At 32.7% G+C, this 25,779-nt stretch overlaps 1 protein-coding gene across 3 annotated transcripts in view; it reads right to left on the bottom strand.

The window, feature by feature from the left end:
- LOC114092629 (rho GTPase-activating protein 29) overlaps window positions 1–25,779 on the bottom strand; it is a 60,821-nt gene that overhangs the window by 13,028 nt on the left and 22,014 nt on the right. For all 3 annotated transcript variants that reach the window (XM_027935199.2, XM_071618071.1, XM_071618070.1), the window contains exons 4-16: window positions 21,022–21,118; window positions 20,605–20,677; window positions 17,573–17,621; window positions 17,043–17,180; window positions 15,818–15,882; window positions 15,298–15,408; window positions 15,122–15,202; window positions 14,747–14,935; window positions 13,915–14,052; window positions 3,669–3,826; window positions 2,997–3,136; window positions 2,618–2,722; window positions 406–504 (exon numbers count right to left, since the gene is read on the bottom strand). In XM_027935199.2, coding sequence (XP_027791000.1) covers window positions 406–504; window positions 2,618–2,722; window positions 2,997–3,136; window positions 3,669–3,826; window positions 13,915–14,052; window positions 14,747–14,935; window positions 15,122–15,202; window positions 15,298–15,408; window positions 15,818–15,882; window positions 17,043–17,180; window positions 17,573–17,621; window positions 20,605–20,677; window positions 21,022–21,118 — 1,443 coding nt within the window. The remainder of the gene's footprint in view (window positions 1–405; window positions 505–2,617; window positions 2,723–2,996; window positions 3,137–3,668; window positions 3,827–13,914; window positions 14,053–14,746; window positions 14,936–15,121; window positions 15,203–15,297; window positions 15,409–15,817; window positions 15,883–17,042; window positions 17,181–17,572; window positions 17,622–20,604; window positions 20,678–21,021; window positions 21,119–25,779) is intronic.

The following is a 25,779-nucleotide window of genomic DNA, read 5'->3' on the forward strand; positions in this document are numbered from 1 at the left end:
TATATTGGGTTTATGAAAAAAAGACCATACCTAGCCTGCTATTTTAATAACATACCAATGCATTTTAGATCTACTAATTTTGTTGCTTATTCTTTTTCTTTTTTATTTTGTGGTGCTGGGAATTGACCTATGACCTTGTGCATGCTAAGCAAGTACTCTACCATTTAGTTATTATCCCTAACCCTGCTGGTTATTCTTCTATTTGTATTTTAAATAACTGATTAGTACATTATCAACTAATATTTGAACATAATTACTAGGATATATTTAAGTTACTGTGTGATGCTTTTGTTTAGTACACAGCAAAGTAATGATTCTTTAAAGACACTATCTTTCTAACATCATGAGGTGCTACTAATTCAACCAGTTTAATGGGTTTTCATTCAGGTGAATACAATACAATACCAGCTTCTGAAGGGGAAGGTGGCTCTCTTTCATCTAAATCATCTGCAGAAGACATGGTTCCACTGGATGGAGTTCGTGGAAGTTTTCGATGAAAGTCTCCTAAAAGAAAATTATTGATACCATTATCTAACTATTCATTATAGAATATCAAAAATAGGAAATTACAATATTTTTTGAATCATACAAGTCATACTATTTTATTAGCTTCACTGCAAAAATTCGCTTCCATTCTTATACATACTCTAGATAACAGGGAATTCTGATGTTCTTTCATTCTTGGGGGAAAAAAGGGATTTAACTAACTCTGAGTTTTTCAAATAAATTTAAAACTTAGGATCATATATTCCTAAGAGAACTTACTGCCAACTTCTGATTGAAAGTATTAGAGGTTGTAAGCTTCACAAAGATAGGTAGTATCTGGTATTCATGTTCTATATCTAATATCTGACAGTGGCTAGCAAAATAGTAAAGTTGTCATTAAATGTTTCCTAAGTTACAAATAAATGTATATAATGTAAGGCCTTCTAAAGTATACAAGAATCATTTGAACCCAATAATCCAATAGTAAAATTAAATTATGTTATTAGTAATTCAGGAGACAGGAGTCAGGAACAACAACCCAGGGATCTCTAGCCAGGAACTGAACCATAAGTTCAAACTATGTCAAAGGACACTGCTGTGTATATATCAAAGCTGGTTTGGAAGCAGACTGACTAGCAGAGATTTACTCTGTTGAAATTATAAACAGGTCTACAACTGAAAAGAATTCACTTTAACTCAAGGTCTTAATTGTCTTAGCTTCAGTTACTAATACTTTCCATAAATGATGCTAAGCAATATCCTTTTCTCAAAAGGTTTTCTGTTCAATATGTTTACAGGTGAGTGTCTAGTTTTTGCTTGGAATGTGTTCCCAATGACTGAAAAAATCACAAATTCACATGTTCCATTTTAGAACTATTCTAATTATAAAATAGTTCCCTTAAATTATTGAACAGAAATCTGCCTCTGTATGAATACCAGTCTTTGGTCATATTTCTTTCTCACAGGGGCAAACAAGAACTATAACTCAAACCCCCCTTCATTTCATTCCATGTCATGTCCTTAAGTTTCCTTTTTCAGGTGAGGCATCCCTCAGACTACCCACTTATCATGTGACAGAAATTCCAAATTTTTGCCTTCATCACATAACATTTACAAGATTCCAAATGGGTTAGGGCTTGCTCTAGATTGGGTCTTAATTTCTGGCATTACCTAGATTTACAAATATTCAGTTAAATATTTAGCTTCTAGAATGTCCCTTGAATAGAGCGAGCGGGAAGTAAGAAAGTGGCAGCTGATGATCAATCTACAAACCCCAGTCCTGCATGGCAAAAATTATAACTTTAAACACAAGTCGTTCATATGAATGTATAAAACTGCAATACGTAAAATTCTTGAAAAAATGGCCTCGGAATTTGACGAGGTCAAACCCTGTAACATCCCCCTAGAGTCTAGGAGGAAGGTAGATAGCCAGAAAGGACTATAGCAGTCTTTGGTAGAAGAATGTGGAAATAAGAATCTCCTGAATTTAAATGCTACTTTCTCCTACTAGCTATAAAACCTATGGTGAATTATTCTCTTTAATATTACTAAGCGGGAATCCAAAACATTTCCTCTCTGAGAATTTTGAGACTATTTATATCATAGTACCTTAAAGCACATTTGTAAAAATTTAGCAATAATTTTCATAGGCATAATGGAATTGTTTATTATAGCAATTACTGCAAAATAATTCAAAATACAGATAATGATATTCAAGTTCATAGACTAGGATACAGGAGTAAAAATAAAGGCAACTATTTGCATTAACATAACATGCATGAATTAAGTCATAAAACAGTATGACTGAATTTGAACAACATCCAGAAAGGGGAAAAACTCCAGTACATATAGGTACTAAAAACACTTAAAATATCTACAGAATGATTTAAAAAATAGGATAATAGTTTATTCTCATGGGAGATAAGGCAGTGTTATCAAGAAGGGGTACTCAGAGGGCTTCTAACGTATTAATATTTTTAGTGAGGGTTTGTTTCATTCTTTTTCTTGTACATATATGCGTACATTCTCATCTCTATATCTAAGACAGTTCATTATACAAATAAGATAGTTATAAATATACCCCGAATGATTATTTTAATATTTTCACTGCTAGACTTAAATATTTATGTACCTGGACTTATAGACTCTGAATCCAAAGATCTAGATTCACTGCTCCCTCCAGTACTCTCAGAGTCACTAACCATCCCACATGTCCATGATCTTATGAAAGAAGAACCTTTAAGAAAAGAATATTTAAAGTCAAAACTTAGCTAACAGGTGGATTTCATAAGGTAAAACACTGACATTATATAAAATGAGACGATTCAAATTTCTTTAATAATGAACTATTAGGGACTTTAAGGCAGACATGGTGATTATAATTGGGACTAGGTCTCATAGAGTTACATTATGAAGCCTGATTTTCTAATTCCAGAGCTCTAGTTCATTTCATGATTAAATGAGCAATCTGCTCCTTCATAAACCTGTATTCTCTTCAAAGTGAAAGGTACCTGTTAGGTCTGCATTGTTAGAGCATCTGTCCTCTTCAATTTTGTTACAACTGTCAGGAAGGCGCACAACATCCTCTAAAGAGTCAGCAGGGCCATATCTAGATGTCCGGGAACTATCTGTTAATGGTTTATTTACATTCCTAAGAAAAAGCAAATAAAGCTCAGCACTAACAATAAATCTACTTTATACCATAGTCAGAAAAATCTGTAGACTTAATAAATATAGAGTAATTAACTAAATATTATGAACAAACTATTACATAGATAGTAGTAATATCTCTTCTTTAAGGAGATATGGATAAAAACTTTTATTTGCACAGTTGAAACATGAACAGGAATAGCAACGGTATAGTCAGTAATTCATGTTATGGTTAAACTTTTCTAGTATCACTTCAGTGGAAAATATAGGTTAAATTTTGTGGACATTCAAAATGTGTATGATTGTCATTTAACATTCCCAAAGGATTTTTAAGTCTCACAGAACTGAGGTCTGTGTCAAAATGGAAAGCTATTCACTGAATGGACTAAGAAATGACAAAATAATATAAAAAAATTCAGAAACTTTTCAAGTTAATTCTATCAAGTTTAGAAAAGATACCTCTTTATAACAGTCAGAAACTTAGTAAATGTTTTATCTCTAGAAATATATTAATTCTACATATTAATTCCTACCCATCAACTTTTTCTTCTTCAGTTGAATTTGTAGCCTTCACAAATTCACTATACTCTTGGCCTGGATCATAAAGTTTGGCGTTATCACAGAGAGACTGTAAACTGTTTGCAAGGGAGGCAGCCTGCAAGTGCTGCATTTGGAAGAGGTTAACTGTTACCTACAGTTACAGAGACAAAAGGCAGAAACAACTCATGATATACAGAATGCATTATAAATAAATGTACATTGATTTCAATGAATGTACCAATAAAAAGGGCATACAAGTGAAACAGCTCTGAATACCACTGTACGCATGGTATATTGCCTAATTTAATGAAAGATAAAGATTATAAATAAAAAAGTAGTTTTAATCTAATATCTAGGAGTGATCATTTCCTGCAAAATGGTTATTAAACTGTAAAGTTTTAAAAATACAACCCATGCCCCTGATGGTTCACAATTTGAGAATCCATAGTTCAATACCTTGATGGTCTGACCATACTGCCTAAGCTTACTTGCATGACCATGATTAAGATATTTATAACCAGTGATTTTTTAAAAAATAACATTCAAATGAATCGCCTGGAAATCTTGTTCAAATGCAAAGTCTGGATTAAAATCCAAGATTATACATTCCTTATAGGCTCCCAAAGTAATGACAATGTGACTGGTTCAAAGATCTTATTTATAGAGGAAAGGCATTCTAGAATTTTGTTTCTGCATCAGTTAAAAAGGATAGAAAAAGAATTATATTATACCCAATATGATTATGTACAAATTATGTACAAATTAAATAACTTAAGGTAGACAAACAGCTAATACACTGGTATGTAAATACTTAATCTTAAATATCATCAACTATAGTTGGAGGTGAAAGGATGTGTCAAAGGTAAATGGTTAGCCTAAATGACTTACAAGGTAATTTCAAATCCTTGGATTTTATAATCCTTTTCAATTATTTTTATACTTCTATAAGCTATAACATTAATTAAAATTTGGTAAATTAATGAAACACAATTTTAAATACTCAAAACATTTTAAAGATTTCTGATTCAGATGCAATAATCTCTTTATCCTTGGTCTACACTTAATTTACTCAAAAACCCTGGGCAGAATGCACAAATCAGCTATCTAAAAACTCTAAAAAGAAAATAGAAGCAGGTAGAATGTAGCAAATAAACCATAATTCAAGGTACATTTTCCTGCCTCCACCCCAATCACATTTCCAGCCTATGCTTGGCCCCTCCTCAAAAAACAACTTGAGTCCCAGAAATGTAAACATGATACAGAAAGAACTCCAAGAGAGATCCTCTCTGGTCCAAAGAATATAAAAGGACATGGAGCAACAGATGTAACTAACAGCAGGTGATAACCCTGGTTTCTTTGGTGGGTTTGTTTCCGCTCCTGCCCCAGTGCCCAAATAAGCACAAATCCCTAAGATGCAATCCTGTGGCAGTAGGTGATGGCAATAGAAGTGGAACATATATCTAAACTTTAGAGGGAATCCTTTATGAGCAGATGAACTGTGCTCCAAGGAGTAAGTGGATTTGAAGTTCCTCTTGTTTTTCTTTTTTCTCCCCTTATTTAATGACAGAATTGATGCCCCTGGCTCCCTGGAGGACAGCAGTTTAGGCAGGTACATTTTAGTTTCCCAGTCAGAAGACCAGGAATAGAGGCACACAGAAGCTGGAGAGAGAATCTAACTAGATCAAATTCTGTTAAACTTAAAAAAAAAAAAAAAATCAATGTTCAATACAGGTTATAAACAGGATTAAAAGTCACAGAAAGTAATATTGAAAACATGTAAGATATCATCTAATGCTACTTTTCATACAAAGAATCAGGAAGATCTCAACAACTCACAAGAGAAAGACAGTCAACAGATATCAACACTGAGGTTAACTCAGACAGCGGAATTATCAGATGAAGACTCTAAAGCAGCTATGATAACATGGTCAAGAAGTAAGGAAAATCGGTCTTGAAACAGGAACAGACAGAAGTCTTAGCAGAGAAACAGAAGATCTAAAAAAACAAAACAAAACAAAAACCCAAAAGGGAATTTTCCTACTAAAAAATTTACTAAAGGATTTTATAATAAAATGGAGTCAGTGAACTTGAAGACAGATCCTAGGTCAAAGATGCCCCTCAACTTATGATAGAGTTATTTCCTGATAAATCCACCCAAAGTTGAAAATGTGTTTACAACCCACTATAAAGTTGAAAAATCTTAGGCTGAACCATAATAAGTTGGGGACTGTTTGTAAAAACAATTAAAGGGAAAAAGATTAGGAGAAAAATAGGATCATCCAGATCTGTGAGTCACCTGAGTGTTAGAAGAAAGAAAATACTACAAACAAAAATATTTGGAAAAAAACGATAGCTAAAACCTTGTCAAAATTTGCAAGGATCAAACATGTAGATTCAAGAAATTCAGTGAGTCCAAATGGAAAAAACTCAGCAAAATTCATGTGCAGATAAGTCTTAGCCAAACTGCTGAAAAGCAAACACAAAGAAAATCAAATCTTAGAAGCAGTCAAAGAAAAGCAACACAAACCATACAAGGAACAATGACGCAAAAAAATGACTATGAATTTCTTCTGAGAAACCATGGAGGCCAGAGGCAGGGGAACAACATTTTTAAAGTGGTGGGGGAAGAAAAACAACAACTGAATTGTGTATTTAGAACTCAATAAACAGTGAAAATGTTCTTCAGAATTAAGAACAAAATGAAGATATTCTTAGATAAAGGGTAGTTTAAAAAAAAAATGTGACCAGCAGACTTGCTATAAAAGAAATGGTAAGAGACATTCTGTTTACAGAAGAAAAATGTTAGGGAAGATGGAACTGCAGGAATGAAGGAAAATAAACAGAAATGGAAAGTATCTGGGCAAATATGATAAACTACTTTCCTTTTCTTCTTTATAATACATACAACTTTTAAACAAAAAATTTAAGATGGCCTGGTGAGATCTGTAATAGATAAACACATATCAACCACAATCCTCAATCGTTAAAGGGACTTGTATAGTGGCAAGTTTTATATATTCTACTTGAAGTGGCAGAATATTTATTCTCCATGAATTCTGAAAAATTGAATACAGTTATCCCTCACTATCCATTTGGGATGGTTTTAGGATACCCCTCATATACCCAAATCTCACATGCTCAAGCCCCTATATAAAATGTCATAGTATTTGCATATAATCTATGAAAACACTCCCAAATAATTTAAGATTTGTAGATTACTTATATTATGGATTATGATGCAAATGCTATACTATATTTTTTAGAGAATGATAGTCTGTTTATGTTCTATAGTACAGATGTGTTTTTTTGCTGAATCCATGGATGTGGAATCCATGTATACAGAAGATCAACTGTTTATACACACACACACACCAAAAAAAAAAGAAAAAAAAAAAAAAAAAAACCCCTGCAATTTCTAGTATAATTAACTAAAATATATAAGTGCACAATGAAATATAATAAAAATCCAACATATAAATTAAATAGAAAAATACAGATGAGCATTTTAAATTAAAATGTAATTCTGATAAAAGATTAAATAAAGATATTCCATGTTCAAAAGAAAACTGAAAGAACTCTATCACTATTACATAAATTAGTCTAAAAAGCAAGGAAATTTACCAGGATAAGTAAGCATATCATAAAGATAAAAGGAACAATTTGTCAAGATCATATAACAATTATTAATGTGAAATTAACTCACAGAGCTCAGAATATATAAAAACTGAAAGAACTAAAAATACACAATATGTTCAAGTCTTCAAGCTCTTTTCTCAAAAACTAATGGACATATTTAGAAGTAATCAAGAATATTCAAGAAATAAATTACACTACAAACCAATAGGAACTGACACTCATGAAACACTCCAGTCAACAATAGAATGCACATTCTTTTCAAGTACACACATGGAATATTCATTATTAACCTTTTCAGAAAAACACCTTTTTGTTTCACTGATTTTTCTTTTCCTTTTTTCAGTTTCATTGATTTTTCTGCTTTTTATTCTTTCTTTGTTCTTTACTCAATCTCTGAGTCATAACAAACCAAAACAAATTTCAAAGAACTGAAATCATGCAAAGTATTTCTTCCACCATAATGAAATTAAACTAGAAATCAGTCTCAGGAAAATATCTAGAGAAATCCTCAAGTACTTGGAAAATTAAACAACAAACTTTACATTATCACTATGTTGAAAATGAAGTCTTAAGGAAATTAGAAAATATTCTGAACTAAATAAACATGAAATTACATTTTAAATTTCATGAGATTCAGCTAAACAATGATATAGGGAAACTTAAGCATTAAATATTTTTACTAGAAAAGCAGGAAAGTCTCAAGCTCCTACTTTTAAGAAACTTAAAAAAAAAAAAGGCAAAACAATCCGAAAGCAAACAGAAATAAAGAATAAAAAGAAATTAATAAATCTGGAAAAAGAAAAATCAATGAAAACAAAAATGTTTTTTATAAAGTAATTTTTTGAAAATATAAATAAAATTTATAAACTTGGAACCAGATTGACCAGAGAGAAAACCTGCCCATGCAAAGGCGGGGAGATAAGGAGAAGAGCAGATACAAATGATCTACATCAGAAACAAGAGGAGAGATCACTACAACCTACAGAGACATTAAGAGGAAAGGGAATACTACAAACAACCCTATGCACATAAATTCAGCAATTTAAGATGATAAGGCCTAATTCCACATAAGTCTCAAACTACCAAAATTCACCTAAGAAAAATAATTAACTTGAATAGGATTTTATCAACAGAGTTGAATATATAATAAAAAATCTTGCTAAAAAGAAAATCCCAAGGCCAGATACTTTCATCAGGGAATGCTACCAAATATCTAAATAGGAAACAACATATTTAATATAAACTCTTCTAGAAAACAGAATAGGAGGGAACTCTTCTCTACTCATTTTATGAAATAGGAATTACCCTAAACCAAAACCAAACAGAAAATTAAAACAATGCACCTCAGAGAGAGGATTAAGCTCCAGGATATGTAAGAACTCAAAAAACACAACACCAAAAAAACAAATAACCCAATCAATAAATGGGCTAAGGAACTGAATAGACACCTCACAGAAGAAGAAATACAACTGATCAACAAATAATATGAAAAAAATGTTCAATATCTTTAGCAATTAGAGAAATGCAAATCAAAACTACTCTTAGGATTTCATCTCACTTCAGTCAGAATGGCAATTATCAAGAATACAAGCAACGATGCGGGCTGGGGTTGTGGTTCAGGGGTACTATGCTTGCCTTGCACGCATGGGGCACGCACGAGGATATGGGTTCAATCTTCAGCACCACATAAATAAATAAAAAGAATAAGATAAAAGTATTGTATCCATATAAAACTAAAAAACAAAAGGATACAAGCAACAATAAATGTTGGTTGAGAATGAGGGGAAAAGGTACACTTACACATTGCTGGTGGGACAGCAAATTGGCAACCATTATGGAAAGCACCACCATTTGACACCATTATCCCACTCCCACACTACAGTGACTCAGCCACATCCATGTTTATACCAGATCAACTCACAACAGCTAAACTATGGAACCAACCTAGTTGTCCTTTACAGATGAATGGATAAAGAAAATTTGGTATATAATACACATTGGAAAATTACTCAGCCTTAAAGAAGAATGAAATGATGGCATTTGCTGGTAAATGGATGGAACTAGAGAATATCATGCTAAGTGAAATAAACCAATCCCAAAAAACTAAAGGCCAAATGTTTTTCCTGATATGTAATGCTAATTCACAATAAAAGGAGGGAGCTAGGCAAGAATAGCGTTACTTTAGATTAGGTAGAAGGGAGGGGAGGGGATATGGGGTTAGGAAGAACAGTAGGAATGAACTGGACATTATTTGCCTATGTGCATTTATGACTACACGACTGGTGTGATTCTACATCATATACAACCATTTATATATGATGTGTCAAACTGCATGCTACTGTCATGTATAACTAATTAGAACAAATTTTTTAAAAAAAGAAAAAAAAAAGATATACCAATATCTTTTAATATAACAAAATATTAGCAAACTGAATCTAGCTATATATAAGAGGAACAATACATCACAAACAAGAGGCACTAATCCCAGGAATGCAAGGCCAGATCAACACTCAGGTAACAATTTAATTCACCACACTAATGGGCTAAAAGAAGATAGACCACATGATTACATTAAATTATATAGAAAAATATTTTATACATTCCAACATTATTCATGATAAAACTCTCAGCAAACTAGCAAAAGGAAAAATTCCTTCATCAGACTTAAGGGTATCTTCAAATATCTTACAGTATCACCATATTTAATGGTGAAAGACCTAAATATTTTTCCCCCTGCTGGAGAATAAGATAAGGATGTCATCTCTTACCTCTCTTACTTGACAGTGGGACCCCATTCAACAGGGAGCCCCATCTAGTGCAACAAGAAAATAAATAAATAAACAAAAGAAATGCACAGTGTAAAGGAAAATATAAAGCTGTTCTCAATTGCAGATAATGTGATTTTCTACATAGAAAACTCTAAGAATCTACACAAGCTCCTAAAACAAGTGAGTTTATGAAGGTTGCAAGAAATAAGACCAATATAAAGAAATTAATAATATTTCTAAATATTGTTACACAACTGGAACTCTCAAGTGTATGTGTACAAAAATCATTCACAATAACACATATACAAGATTTAAATTCAACAAAATCTGTAAAAGATTTATATGTTGAATACTACAAAATGCTGATTTTTAAGAAAACAATAACCTAAATAAATGGAAAAACATGTTCATGTATTTAAAAAGATGAGACAAATACAATCAATTCTCCATAATATCATCAAAGAATTAATAAAATTTCAATAAAAATGTTAGCAATTTTTTTTGTAGATAAACACAATCTGATTCTAACATTTTTAATGGAAAGTGAAAGGATTTTAAATACGAACAATTCTGAAAAAGAATAAAAAGTGTAAGACTCAAAATACCTGGTTTTAAGACTTGGCTTAAAGCAACTGAATCAAGATATTAGGGTTTCTGCAAACGGATAAACAAATACATTAATGGAATAAAGAGGAGAGTCCAGAAACTGACACACACAATGTGGTCAAGTGATTTTTTTTTTTTTTTTTGAAGATGTAAAGGCAATTTAAAGGAAATGGCACAGTGTTTTCAACTAATGGTATAAGAACAAATAGACATCTATATTAACCATGCTTTTTATTTTCTATATTATATATTTTGATGTCTTAAAAAAAAAAAAAAAAAAGAATGCTGGCCAGGGAGAGACTGCTCCTTCTTGAGCCAGACAATTCTTAAAATAGCCAAGGACTCAGCGGGGATCACACACTTCACATGCAAACCAAGGAGTCCCAGGTTTGTAGCCCTAATCGACTCCCGATCTAACTCTTACCTCAAGCCAACTATTTTCTCTGACCCTGTATCATGCCAAGGTCAGGTACCAAGCAACTAGAGACCATCCCTGTGTCCAAAGCCCACCAGAATTATTCAAACTAGCCAATTCTAAATTGTTACTTTGCCCACTTTGCCTCTCCTGAGGAAACCCCAATAAAGACTCTAACTTAGCATTCCTTTCACTCCTGCATCTGCCTGACAAACCTGCTGTGATAAGTCCCCTTCTCTTCAGAAAATGTAAGCAATAAATTCTTCTATGAATGGCATTGACCACTCTGTGTTGGTACTCAATCACTTCCATAAGTTGAAATTCCACAAGTACAATTTTAATATAACATCTAAATGCTAAAAGTCAAACCTCAATCTATTCCTCTTATAAAAATCAAAAGGAAATCAGTAGAGAAAAGGGACCAGAGGAAGGGAAGAAAGAAGGGAAAAGGCAATTGGTAGGGAATGATATTGCCAAACTATTTTGTTATATTGTATGCATGTATGAATATGCAACCACAAATCCCACCATATGTACAGTTATAAAGCTTCAATTTAAAAAATGGAAAAAAAGTAAATCAAAATGGATTATCTATCTATCTATCTATCTATCTATCTATCTATCTATCTATCTATCTATCTATCTGTGCTAGACTGAACCTAGGGCCTTAGGCATACAAGGCAAGCATTCTACCAACTGAGCCATATCCCCGGCCCTGGATCATATATCTAAATGTACAATAACACAATTTTGTCAGGCACCATGGTGCATGCCTAAAATCCCAGCAATTTAGGAGGCGCAGACAGAAGGAGCCTTGCAAGTTCCAGGCTAGCCTCCTATCTTAGTGAGATCCTGTTTCACAATAAAAGGACTGGGGATGTAGCTCAGTGGGAAAGAGCCCCTGGGTTTAATCCACAGGTTAAAAAATAATTAATAATAAAATCCATAAAACTTTTAGGAGTAAACTTTGTGACCTTGGGTTAGATGAAGTTTCCTTATCCTTAGATATAACATCAAAAACATGACCCATAAAAGAAGAAAATAATAAGCTAGACTCCATCAAAATTAAAACTTTTTCCTCCCTGAAAGACATTGCTAAAAGTATAAAAAGAAGCTGTGAATGGGAGAAACTACATGCAAGCTCAACAATAAAAAAACAAACATCTCAATAAAAAATTAAAGATACGCAAAATACAGATTACAAATGAGCCCTTTAAAAAAATTAATATCATTAGTCATTCTGGAAACACAAATTGAAGCCAAAATTAGATAACACTACTCTTCTATTAAAACAGCTAAAATTTAAAAACAAGAAATGACAAATATCAAGGACACAGAATAACTGGAATTCTCATGCACCACTGATTAGAGCCACTCTGGAAAACAGTTTGGCAGCTCTTATTAAGTAAAACATTCATTTAGCATACCAACCAGTAAACCCACTTCTCTGTTATTTAAAATAATGCAAACATATTTAACAAAAGCCTGTAAATAAATATTCTTGTAGCTCTATTCATAATTACCCCAAATGAGAAACAACACAAATGTCCAACTGATAAATGAATAAACACTGTGGTACAGTCATATAATGGACTACTATTCAACAATACAAAGAAACAACACAAATGTCCAACTGGTAAATGAATAAACACTGTGGTATAGTCATATGATGGACTACTATTCAACAATACAAACTACTGATATATTAATAACATTGGTGAATTTCAAAGGCATTAGGCTGTGTAAAAGAAGCTTATTTCCAAAGGTTACCTACTATATGATTACATTTATATGACATTCTGGAAATTTATTTATTTATTTATTTGGCACTGGGGATTGAACTGACCAGGGTCTTGTACATGCTAGGCAGATATTCTACCGCCAAGCTACATACTTTCTGAGCCCATTTATTTTGACATAGGTTCTCACTAAGTTGCCCAGGCTGGCCTTGAGTTTGGACATCCTCCTGCCTCAGCCTTCTGAGTAGCCAGTATGGCAGGTGTGTACCACTGCACCTGCCACAACAGTATATACATATGTATACGTGTGTGTATTTTTTTTTTTTAAACTGGGGATTGAACCCAGGGGCACTTTACCACTGAGCTACATCACCAGCCTTTTTGAGACAGGGCCTCACTAAGTTGTTTAAGACCTTCCTAAGTTTCCCAGGCTGGCCTTGAACTTGCTATCCTTCTGCCTCAGCCTCCTGAGTCACTGGGATTATAGGCATGCACTATAGTGCCCAGCAAAAGAATATCTTTAAAGTGATGAAATTGTTCTGAATCTTGACTCTGGTGACAGGTACAAAAATTTATTTGTGTGTTAAAACTTATAAACTGTATGCCAAGAAGGTTTTGAATATGTAAATATTTTACAAAAAAACATTTTAAAGAGATAATGAAAACAAATGCAGGCTGAATGCTTTGTCTTCAAATATATCACCGCGTACAATTTTAATATTTAGTTTTACTCAAATTTTGAAGAATAGATCTCTCTTCTGTCACTCAGCTCACAGAAGTTGCAAAGTTAAATCACATTTGTCAACCAAGGCAAAAAGACAATGGTTTAGAGGCAATTTCAAACTCTCACAGTTCAGTTTTAACCAAGTAAATCATGAATCTAGGGGACATGGAAGGGAGACAGATCAAAAATAAATCAAACTATGTCACTAATGAAAATGAAAAGCCAATCTTTAAACATGTTCTAAAGCTCTCAGAATTTAAATCTCATAAGAATCAATTTATCAGGCTTCTGCAGATAAGATGACTTTTCCCCTCTCGCATTGCCTTTAAAAATACTGAAGAAATCACTTACAGCTTTAAGGGTAAGATCACACTGGAAAACAAGTGTCCTGAGTTGTGTTAAAATCTCTCTTTTGGTGTTTTCTAGATCGTTTCGTCTTTCTTCAACATTTGTTACACAAACTTTGTAGAGTTCATTTGCTTCTTCTACCTTCAGGAATACCACAGGAGAAAAATAAAAAAGAACATAACACTAATTACCAGAATTTACATTTTAAAATAAATACTTATTGTAGAAATAGTCTATCTATGTTTTAAATGGAAAACTTCTAAATGTAACAAATAATAATCATTCTGGTGTGTGACTCACGTATACTTGGCTTTAATGAATATTCAAGCACAATTTACAATTAGTATATTGTCTATAAAGTTAGTATTCACTTCTATTTAAATTAGCATTTTCTATTTTATTTACTGTTTCTCTTACAAAATTTGTTTATCAAACTATATTTTTAATAAATAACACAAAATTTTAGTTTATACTTGCTAGTAGGTGCTGGAATTAGCACTTGCCTAAAAGGTGAACTTTCTGAAAAAAATCAAGTAAAAAATATTAAACTACTGCTTTAAAATACTTCTTTCACAAACGAGACCCCAAATTCTTAAGTCTCTTAGCATAGTCATTCTCAAGTATGGATCTCCACCAGCATTGCTGGGGAACTTCGTTAGCAGAATATTGTTTGGGTCTCACCCTTGACCTACTTACTCTATACTCAACTCTGAAGTGGACCCAGCAGGCTGCTTGAATAAGCCTCCTAGATAATCCCAAAATATATTACAAGTTTAAGAACAAACCCTTTGCAGATTATTGCTAATTGAATTTTCAAACAACAAAAAAATATTACTTTTTGAAGTGCTTCCTCTTCCAACCTTCGCTTTTTTTCTAGTTGCTTATTGAGATTTTTTGCTAATCCACCACTTGAGCACTGATGCTCCTCTTCTGCACGAAACATGGAAGATTTTGCTTTTTCATATTCATCTTGACGTTGTATGCATAACAATTTTGCCTTTTTGAGAGCAGTTTCTGTTTCAAGCTATACAGAAAACAGTAATATTAAACCAAGAATTTGAAAGAAACCCTACTATACAAGTTTCTTTAGCATATTCAGGAAGACAGTTAAGCAGTGTTTTAGAAAACTAGAGTAAGGTAGATGTTATATAATATAGATGATTTTTAGATGTTCACAAACAGGTACATGAAATTCCAGTATAATACTAACCATTTTATTTTGTTCCTGTTTCCAAAGTTCCTTTATTTCTTTCCTTTGTTTTTCCATTTCATTTTTCCTCCCCATTAGAGGCTGTCAAGGATATTTTTTAAAAAGAAAAAGAAAAAAGTTGTTTTCTAAAGATATGCTGCTATTAAAAAAAAACGTGCATATATAAATTATTTTACCTGTACAAATTTGTTGGCTTGGAGAGCTGCAATTGTTTGTTGTAAAAGGTGACTGTTCTTTACGTCACTGAGGAGAGCACTGGTAAATAGAGACTGTAGTGGCATAAACTCCTAGAATTTAAAATTAAGAAGTAAATTATACAATAGAAATAGCACTAGAATTCCAGATGCACATAGTGTTCTTCAAAAAGAGAAATTTAAGTTTAGATTTTTTTTTATCCCAGAAAAATGACTATATAGGAACACAATTATGAGAAAAATACTAAAGAAAGTTAATTATAAATTAGAAAATTAGCAGCCATCACACTAATCAATATTGGTATAAAATTGTGAATTTCCTAGTTTTTTTCATAATTAACAGCCATATAAATTTAAAAGGATTTTATTTGTCAATAAAAAGATTGGCAATTAAGTTTTTTTCCTCTTGTAACTGAAATTTTATGATTTTACAAGGCACTATCTGGAAGCTCATCTGACTAATCTCCTGTGATAGAACCCCTAAAATTCACACAACACTTACCTGTAGTCCAATGTTAGCTCTAGTTGCTTCTGCCAACTTTACAATATTTCTGGTGGACTCCAATTCTGAAAAGATTAAAAAAGGTATCAGAAAGCAAAATTAACTAATTTTTTTCCTCCATTCTCTATTTATATTTCTACAATTGGAAAGTGATTACAAGCTAGGAATAATGGTGTGTGTCTGTAATCCCAGCAGCTCCGGAGGCTGAGGCAGGAGGATTGCCAAGTTCAAAATCAGCTTCAGCAATTTAGCAAGGTCTTAAGCAACTTATCGAGATTCTGTTTCAAAGTAAAAAATAAAAAGAGGTTGGGAATGTGCTTCAGTGGTTGAGTACCTCTGGGTTTAATCCCTGGTGCCCCCCAACAAATAAGAAAAGAAAAAAGTGATTACACATACTAGTGTGCATCCTGATAAAATGCAGTAATTCTTAATTTTAAGTGCTCATCAGAATCAATTGGGAAACTTTTTCAAAATACATTTGACTGTACTTTACCTCTCTGAGAAATGGAACCTAGGCCTTTATACTGTCCTTTTTTCAGATTATCTGAGTGATTCTAATTAGCATTCCCTATTAAAAATAAATAACACAGTGGAAAGAGCACAGGCTTTGCTAGATTCTATTTTCTTCCAGTTATGCTCTATGACCTTAAGTAAATCTGATATATGACTTTAGGAAAATCACTTATTTGTTTTATCTGTAAATGGGGCTAAGAATTCTTGTCTTGCCTACTTCCCAGGGTTTTGTAGGACTAAATGAGATAATGCATATTAAAATTTTTTTCAACTATAAAATTCTAGGTAATATTAGCTGTTAAGATGTTTCTTCGAGCTGGGGCTGTACCTCGGTGGTAGTAGCATATACTGTGCTTGCCCAGCCTGCATGATATGCTGGGTTAATCCCCAGCATGGGCTGGGGGTGGGGATGTTTCTTCTAAGCTTTCACTGTCTTCTGCTGAAACATCTATTGTTGCGTTTATCTCCTTTAACCATGTTATCTGATTGTATTTCTTTTCACCCATTACAATATGACTTCTAGGTCCAATGGTTGACCCACTGTAAATGTTCAACAAGTATATCTAGTGTAAGAAAAGTCTATTTCAAGAAGAGAAAATGAATAATGAAACAACTAATTTGTTATCATAAATACTTAGTCTATAGAAAATGAATCATAAACAATTTAGTTCTTACACTCCATAGTAATCAGATGCTCCAAAAGACAACTCACCCAGATTAAGCTTTTTTTCAACCCATGTCACTATGTTCTTTGTATATTTTGACCATGTTTTAGCATATGACAAGGCCAATTCAATAGAGTCAGTGTTTTTTAACAGCACATTGTCTAATTCTATAGGAGAAAAATTTCCTGAAAAGAAAAATATCAGAGTAAGTATTTGTTAAATATAGTCTATAATAATTCTAAACAAAGCAGCATTCAGACAAATTTATAATTACAGGGCACGATTTAAACATAAAATGATTTCAAATTATAATATATTTTATCTTAATATATATTTCTATTATTCAAGTTACAAGCCTTATATTCTTGATAAGTCTACAACATCAAATTATTTATCTACTCAACTGGGGTTTTCCTCTTAAGTTTTATACATAACATTTTATATGTCATTATGCACTAAAAAATGAGTATATTAGGTACAATAGGTTACTAATCAAGAAGAGATAAAGTAATCCAAACCACTTATTGAAAGAAACTGCAAAAAGTTTAACAAAAGTTATAAGTACATTGAGTATTACCTTTTTCACTGGATGACTCGACTGAGTCCACAGAAATATTTTCAAAAGACTTTACAACATGGAAGAAAACAAATTTAAGATTAGTGCAGAAGACAACAAATCTCTGCTTCAGAAAACTTTCACCCCAATTTGTTACTTTGACATAATTCCTGCCAAAGAATTTCAAGTATTTAAAACCTTTCAAAGGATCTGAGAAGTCTGTTTAAATACCAGAACACTTTCTAAGAATTACATGGCTTTTTACCACAAAAGGTCTTAAGCTCCAAGCAAGAATGAACAATCTCATTGTTTACTAACAGCATAAGTTAACATGCATGAATCTATGCAAAACTTTAAATTCTGCATATTCCTAAAATATCAGGAAGTCAAAGAAGTGATCTAAATAGATTGCTATCTAAATAGAAGATATAGATCTGCCTTGTCCAGCTCATCTTTTACCATTTTATTATATGATAAGCACATCCTTGAAAGTTTGTTGGACAGCTTAGCACAGAACTTTCTGTAAAGATGCAAATATGTAATATCCTATATGGTAGCTATTAACTACATTGTAACTACTTACTTGAACATTTTTAAATTTTTTATTTATTTATTTGTTCATTCTAATTTGTTATATGTGACAGCAGAATGCATCTCAGTTCATATCACACATATAGAGCACAACTTTTCATATCTCTGGTTGTACACAAAGTAGAGTCACACCATTAGTTTCTTCATACATTACTTGAGCATTTTAAAAGTATTTATTATGACTAAGAAGCAAATTTTTACTTTTATTCAATTATTAATTAATTTTAAAGAACTAGAAGTGACTACTGGCTACCATATTAGCAGGCTAGAAAACTACATCTATCAAAATTGTTAAATCTTACACATATTTGATCTACTTGGTTGGGCAATACAAGGTATATAGGGATTCAATGCAAAAGGGATCAAAAAGACCTGGGTCTCAAGTCCAGCTCCATTATTCACTTTATGACATGGGATTACACATTTAAATTCGCCTAACTTTAGTTTGCCCTTCTGTAAAATGGAATACTATATTCATAAGGCTATTTTAAGAATCAAGATGATATAATGTTATTAGCACAGTACAGGGTATATAGTAAGCACTATTAAAATGAATTGCAGCTATTATTTTTAAATTATATTTTTCAAAAACCTTCATCAAACAAAGTAATTTTATTATTAGGATTATATCATCTTGAGCTTTTTAATCTTAATCTCTAGGGAAAATTAAAACTTCAGAAAAAGAAAAACAAGGCACAAAATTTTTTAAGAAGGGTAAAGTTATTTTTCTATTAAAAGTCAGAATAGTATGTGCCCACATTAGAGAAGCAGGAATAGGAAATATGATTCATATCTAAAATTTAAATTGTTCAGAGCCCTGCTACACATGTTAAAGTTTTATTATCTTCTGAAGAATCAGTAACAATTTTAAAAGGTAAAATTGAGGAAGAAACATGAATAACAGTAAAATATTTGACAATTTTAAGACTCTTCCTTATTCTTCATTTATCAATGGATGATTTTAGAAACAGTCCTGATCATTTTTGCAATATTATAATACATGTACACCAAGTGCTTTAAGCATTCATGCTTATATTTTGTATCATTTAAAGAATGATCTTAGGTTTTCTTTTGGGGGCGTTGAGAGTACCAGAGATTGAACCTGGGGTACTTAACCACTGAAACAAATCCCTGGCCCTTTTTATTTTTATTTTATTTTAGTTTTTGGTTCTAAGGATTGAACTCAGGGGCACTTAACCACTGAGGCACAACCACAGCACTTTTCTGTATTTTATTTATAGACAAAGCCTCACTGAGTTGCTTAGGGCCTCGCTAAATTGCTGAGGCTAGCTTTGAACTCCCGGTCCTCCTGCCTCAGCCTAACAAGCCACTGGGATTATAGGCATGTGCTAACCACCCCTGGCAGCCCTTTTCATTGTTTATTTTATTTTGAGACAAAGTCTTGCTAAATGGCTGAGGCTAGCTTTGAACTTGTGCTCCTCCTACCTCAGCCTCCTGAATTGCTGGGGTTACAGGCACACACTACCATACCAGCTTAACTTTTTATATTATTTTTATATAATACAAGTACCTGGCACATTTGTGGAAATCCTTTTTGGATCTGATCAATCCTTTTTTTGTTGTTGTGGTACCAGGGATTAAACCGAGGGGCACTTAACCACTGCACCACATCTCCAGCCCTTTTTTAAAATTTTGAGACAGGGTGTCACTAAGTTGCTTAGGGCATTGCTAATGGATCAGATCATTTTTAATAGAAATTATCAACACATGTCCCTGAGGGAGTATGTTTAAATATCTTTCATTAAGTGAAAAAATAATCAGTCAACTGAAAATATTCCTACTATTTTAGATCTTTTTTTAAATACTTTTATTTTTTACTTATGAATATGCGATACTGAAAATCGAACCCAGTGCCTCACATATGCTAGGCAAGCACTCTATCATTCAGCCACAATCCCAGCCTCCACTATTATAGATCTTTATTATTCCAAAGAAAATTTTCTTCCAATTAGAAATCATAACCCCAATCCTATGACAAAAGTACAGGGATGCTGGTAGGGAGAATTAAGACCTACAGGGTTAACAAGTGTTTCCTGGCAAAAAAAAAAAAACTCAAATTGTATGATATGTGAGATTACCACCTTCCTTACTTTTTCCATTTTTCCCCCACAAGTTTCACCAGTCTCAAAATCTATGCCAAAGTCAGTAGGGAAAAAGGTTAAAAATCCCTTCTAAAATTTTAGACCTTATACCATATGGATTCATTGTATATTATAAATTATCAGGCATGCCCTTTTAATAGTTCAGTCCACTTAAAAAGTATTACCAAATACTGCTCCAGAAAACTGATCATATTTCAAATGAGTTGGTCTGGTTTTCTTGCCATATTATGGTAATTTATAAACTTAACTATGAAGGAGTAATTCTGAGATTAAGATTAGAAAATAAATGAAATGCTTAGTTAAAAATATAAAAGGCTTCACTCAAACCAAACAACTTACCTTATTTTCCCGAGAAACAGGCAGTCGTAACAACGCATCATTGCTTACATCTCCCATAAGAAAGTTTGTAAGGCTATCCAGGGAGGTTAAAAAAAAAAAAAAAGACATATCATTATGCTTCTTTTCACAGGCTTTACAATCATATCATCTAGGACAATCTGTTTTAAGGAAGAACATGATTTAAAAACTCCTAGAAATCTATTCACATGAATCAGTTACTTACAAATGAATGTAGCTTCTAAATAGTTATAAAGACACCTCCAAATACTTTAATAGAACAACAAAGAGTGTGTCTTTTTCAAAGTTGTGATAATATGTTATAATAGTTAATACTTTAGTTTCTATGGATTGTACAGGCAATATATATACTGAAACACACTTAGGCCCAGTACCTTTAAAAGACAGTCCTTTACTTACACATTCCCAAAGGTAAATGCCAAAGTTTCAATGGAAGAAAACACTTCTCGGAATAGATCTTTTTTGTTTTCTTCATTAACTTCTGTAAAATTCACAGCTGTAAGGAAAGGTTTGTTACAATAAATGAGGAAGACAATATATGAATATAGATTCATACAAAATCATTTACTCCTTTAAAAATTTACCAGTACTTCATTAAAAGATTCAGAAAGTGAAAGGGCTATACAAAACAAGAGGATATTCAGGTATTCATTCAGGAAATCATAAAAAATCAGTTGCATGAAAGTAGTTGGCATTCCAAACTCCCTAATCTATGCTTTACATAATTTGACACATATAAAAAGTTACTTAGTGGGAAATCAATCTGTCTTGGAGTCAGAGTCTGTTACACCAGACCTCTTTATCAAGAGTGTTCTGTGCTATTTTTCTTTACTGCTTTCTGGTATTTTTAAGAACAGTTAAAGACACTATGGCTCACTGAAATCATTTGGAAGCACATATTTACTATGAACCACCAATAACTGAAATTTTATATACATTTATATATTTGTATATATAAAACCTATAACAAGATATCACATTTTTTAAAAATCTAGTGCTTTAGAAAACTTAAATTTCTATTTATTTATAGTTGCTCAAAATAGGTTCTTGGGCCCTGAGATCTAGGTTAATTGACATAGAGCTGTCTTTTGTTTATAATAGAGACATTTTGCACTTTGTTAATGAAAATTATGAAACAACTAAAACAATTTCTTCTAACTTCTATACGCACCCTTGATAAAAGCCCAAACACAATTTACTAAGACAAAATCTGAAGGTTGAATTGGCTTTTTTCCTTTAAATAAATAAACCATGTGACTCAGGCTGGTAATAAGGCAAATAGTTCCATGTATCTTACCCTCTCTAGTATCCATACCAATAAAGTGCAGGTAGAGAAACCATGTGGAAAAGAAGCCATCCTCTACTTTACCAATCGTTTTTAATCTTGGATGGGGATTCTTAAAAACAAAGTCAGCCCCATCACCAAAAACTCAGATTTGAAAAGTCTGTAGTAGCTGGGTGCAGTGGTACATGCCTGTAATCCCAGTGGCTTGAGAAGCTAAGGTGGGAAGATCCTGAGTTTAAAGCCAGCCTCAGAAACTGAGAGAAGTACTAAGGAACTTAATCAGACCCTGTCTTTAAATAAAATATAAAAAACGGCTGGGAATCTGGCTCAGTGGTTAAGCGTCCCTGGGTTCCATCCTTGGTATCCAAAACAAAAAAGGCTCGAGTAAGGCACAGATATTTTTCAAAAGCTCTCCCAGGTGACACTAATATGCAAATAGAGTTGGAAAGCAAAAACTCCTAGACTGGGATGAATTAAACCTCAAGCCTACAAATTCCCTGAAATTACAACCAGATTTGTGGAGGGTGAGGACAGTCCACACATTTCATCACATTCTTCTAAATATCCCTAATACAAACAAAAAGAAAAACTTAAGAATCATTGCAAATAATTTTTAAAATATTCTTAAGACTTCTGTTCTGGCCAAGAAACAGGTTATAATTAAGCCTGAAACAATTGAAAAAAAACCTGTATAAAATTTAAAGACAACATTTTTCAAGACACTGGATTATCAGGCAATAAAGGACAGTAATCCCTGAAAGACAAGAAACACCATGGTAAGCTTACAACTGCCCACTTTACTCTCTAATATTACACAGTGTGGATTCACAAGCAAAGGAAATTACAGGGGGCAGGGGGAGAGACACAAATGGACACAACCTTGTTTTACAATTATGAAGGAGTCAGGTCATCAAGAGGACCTAACAATTCTATACATTTGTGTATCCAATAAACAGAGCTTCAAAATGCATGAAGCAAAAACTGATAGAGCTGCAACAAGAAATTGAGAAACTCATAGTGATAGCAGAGATTTCAATAGCCCTCCCTGCAACTGACAGAACACACAGATGGAAAATGAGTAAGGGTAGGAAGATCTGAATGATACTATCAACCACCTTGACAAGACAGACAATTATAGAGCACTCCACTTAGTGACAGCAAACACATGTTCTTTTCAAATGAATATTTATCAACACAGGCCTTATTATGGGCCATAAAACATGTCTCACACTGAGTTTGAAAGTATTCATATCAGACAAAACACATTCAGTGACTACTTGGAATTAAATCAAGAATAAATATAGAAAATCTCTGTGAAATTTCCAAACACCTGAAAATTAAATTTCAAACTTCTAATTAACTCATGTGTCAAAGAAAAAGAGGAGAAATTAGATTAAAATTTGTGAAAGAGGAGGTGGAGAATTATAAGGGGAGTAAACATTGCCATCACTATAATGATGTTTTCACAGGAATGTGCACTTGTCAGAATTTAACAATACATACATGTATTTGCTTGTATATGTGTAACATATCTCTGGAAAGATGTAAAAGAAAGCAGTAGTAGTTATTACTTATCTAGGGAAAAATATAGGTAGGCAAAGAGGCTGAGATTAAAAAAAATGTTTATTGGTGAATACACTCTCTCACAATTTGTATTTACTTGTGTAAATGAACTGCATATTAAAAGAATCAAATTTGAAAACATGAAATTCTATATTCTTGGAGGTATAATTATAGCTTATTTTTCTGACTGCCAATTTATAAATAAAGAGCAAAATACAGATCATGAAAAACCTAAGTAAAACCTCCTTCTCATTTAAATTACAAATTAAAATTGACCTAAATAAATGAAAATATGACTACTAAATACAGCATAAATTCCTGAGTTCTGAAAATGTCTTTATCTGCTTCAAAAATAGCGTGTATCTCTCTTGCCACATTGCAAATATTTTGTCAGACTGAACTTCCTGCTTGGAAACAGGAGGAGACACAGGAAATACAAATCACTACTAAAATAAATGGGGGAAAAACTAAGAAATTTTCTTCTCAACTTAAGACAAGGTAAATTTCATATGAACAATAACAAGTAAGGGGAATTAAAGATTGCAATTTCTCATTTCTTCTGCATAGAAAGTAGATGCATTTCATGCATTCAAATCCAAGGAACACAAACAACATTCTATGTTCTGTATTGTGGGGTGGGTTATTTGTTTTTGTTTGAGCAGTCTGGCAAATATGAAAAATGCATTTGATGGGTAAGAACTCCAAAAAAGTCAAGTGCTTAGTTCACTGTTGTTTTTTAAAATGTAATCAGATGATTAAGACTAAAATGATCTAAATGATCTTCATACTTCTACAACTCTTTTATTTTACCATACAAGAGTTTTTCTTAACATTTCTCTCTAAAATAAGCATAACAAAAATGTACATTTACAGATTTCTGCAAAGATTGAAGTATGCAAAGCACTCAGATTGCTTGGGACAGCAATCTATTATTTTAATGTCTATTAAAAAATGGTTTCCACCTATACCTTGACTTTCCAGCTTTTGAAAACTAGATTATCATTAAATTAAAGAATTAAATAAGCTCTGATCTCCATTTTGCAGATCACTGAATATTTTTCATTTACAATATCAATATATTTTTAGGGGGGCTTCAACATTAGGAGTAGGGACAGGGAGGAAGCTTTTTTTTAAAAAACATGTAAACCTACTCCAAAGAACAGGTTTTTTTTAAGTTTTTTAGTCTCACAAATTCTTGCTGAAAGAGTAAATTTCACAAGTAATCTTCCGCTTTTAAAGTTTCATCCAACGCAAAACTAAAACAGTAACAATCCCATGTAACGACAGTCATCGTGGGAAATGATATTCAAAAGATTACTTTAGCTCAAAGATAAAAAGATCTCCAAGGCAATTGAGAGACAACTCTCTTTGTCTGTTTCTGGAATGTGGACACCAACCACATAGGCACTCCTTCCCCAGGACATCCTGACTGCACATAGTAGCCACTGACAACAATTGAACTAGGTCGCTATTTCCAAGCATGGAAATTTTACTATCTATAGACACAAATTTCCCTAAGTAGAGTTAAATGGCACTTGTAAACAATCTATTTTAAAACAAATTTGGTTAGTATGCACATTTTTAAAAGCCACAGAGAAGCTACCCACTTTTCCCACTTAAAATTATCTACCACCCATACAACATCAATTCCCAAATCCACACCTTCAACTCCAAACTTCTCCATAACCCCTAATCTGTTCAACTTGTCTTGTTTTGTCAATTGACATCCATCCCCTCTAGACAACAATCAACAACTTACCACTACTACATCCCAGTTTTTGCCTTAAATCAGACCTTCAATCCTTATCTTGCCCACAATTTCTAAAAATCTCCTAATTGACCTAAATAAATACTCCCTTCACTCTCAATTCTTATATGTTGCAGCCCAGAATAATTTTAACAATTTTGAGTGGCAAGTCATTTAACTGGGAAGTCCCAATTCTTGACTGTTTAAGCACACATATGCTATGTGAGTGTTCAAACACACACACACACACACACACACATATAGAGGATAAACTTATTCTACAATTTTCATTTTCAAATCTTAAAATAAGCCTTGTTCTCCACTTGGTTCCTTTTACAAACTGGAATTGCTACAATTGAACATTTTCTAACATCACTTGTCCTCACATAACAAAGACACATATTGTACACTAATAAACTACCTCAAAATATCATGAACTCATTCATAAAGCACAATTTTTAAACATCACCTGTTTGGTTTAAGTTAGTAGTTTTACAATGTTCACTGACAAAGTTTTCATTTTTAAGAGGAAGAAACTGTAGGTGTGACTTAGTGGAAGTAT

This window comes from Marmota flaviventris, chromosome 10 (genome assembly GCF_047511675.1).
Source record: "Marmota flaviventris isolate mMarFla1 chromosome 10, mMarFla1.hap1, whole genome shotgun sequence".
NCBI lineage: Eukaryota > Metazoa > Chordata > Mammalia > Rodentia > Sciuridae > Marmota > Marmota flaviventris.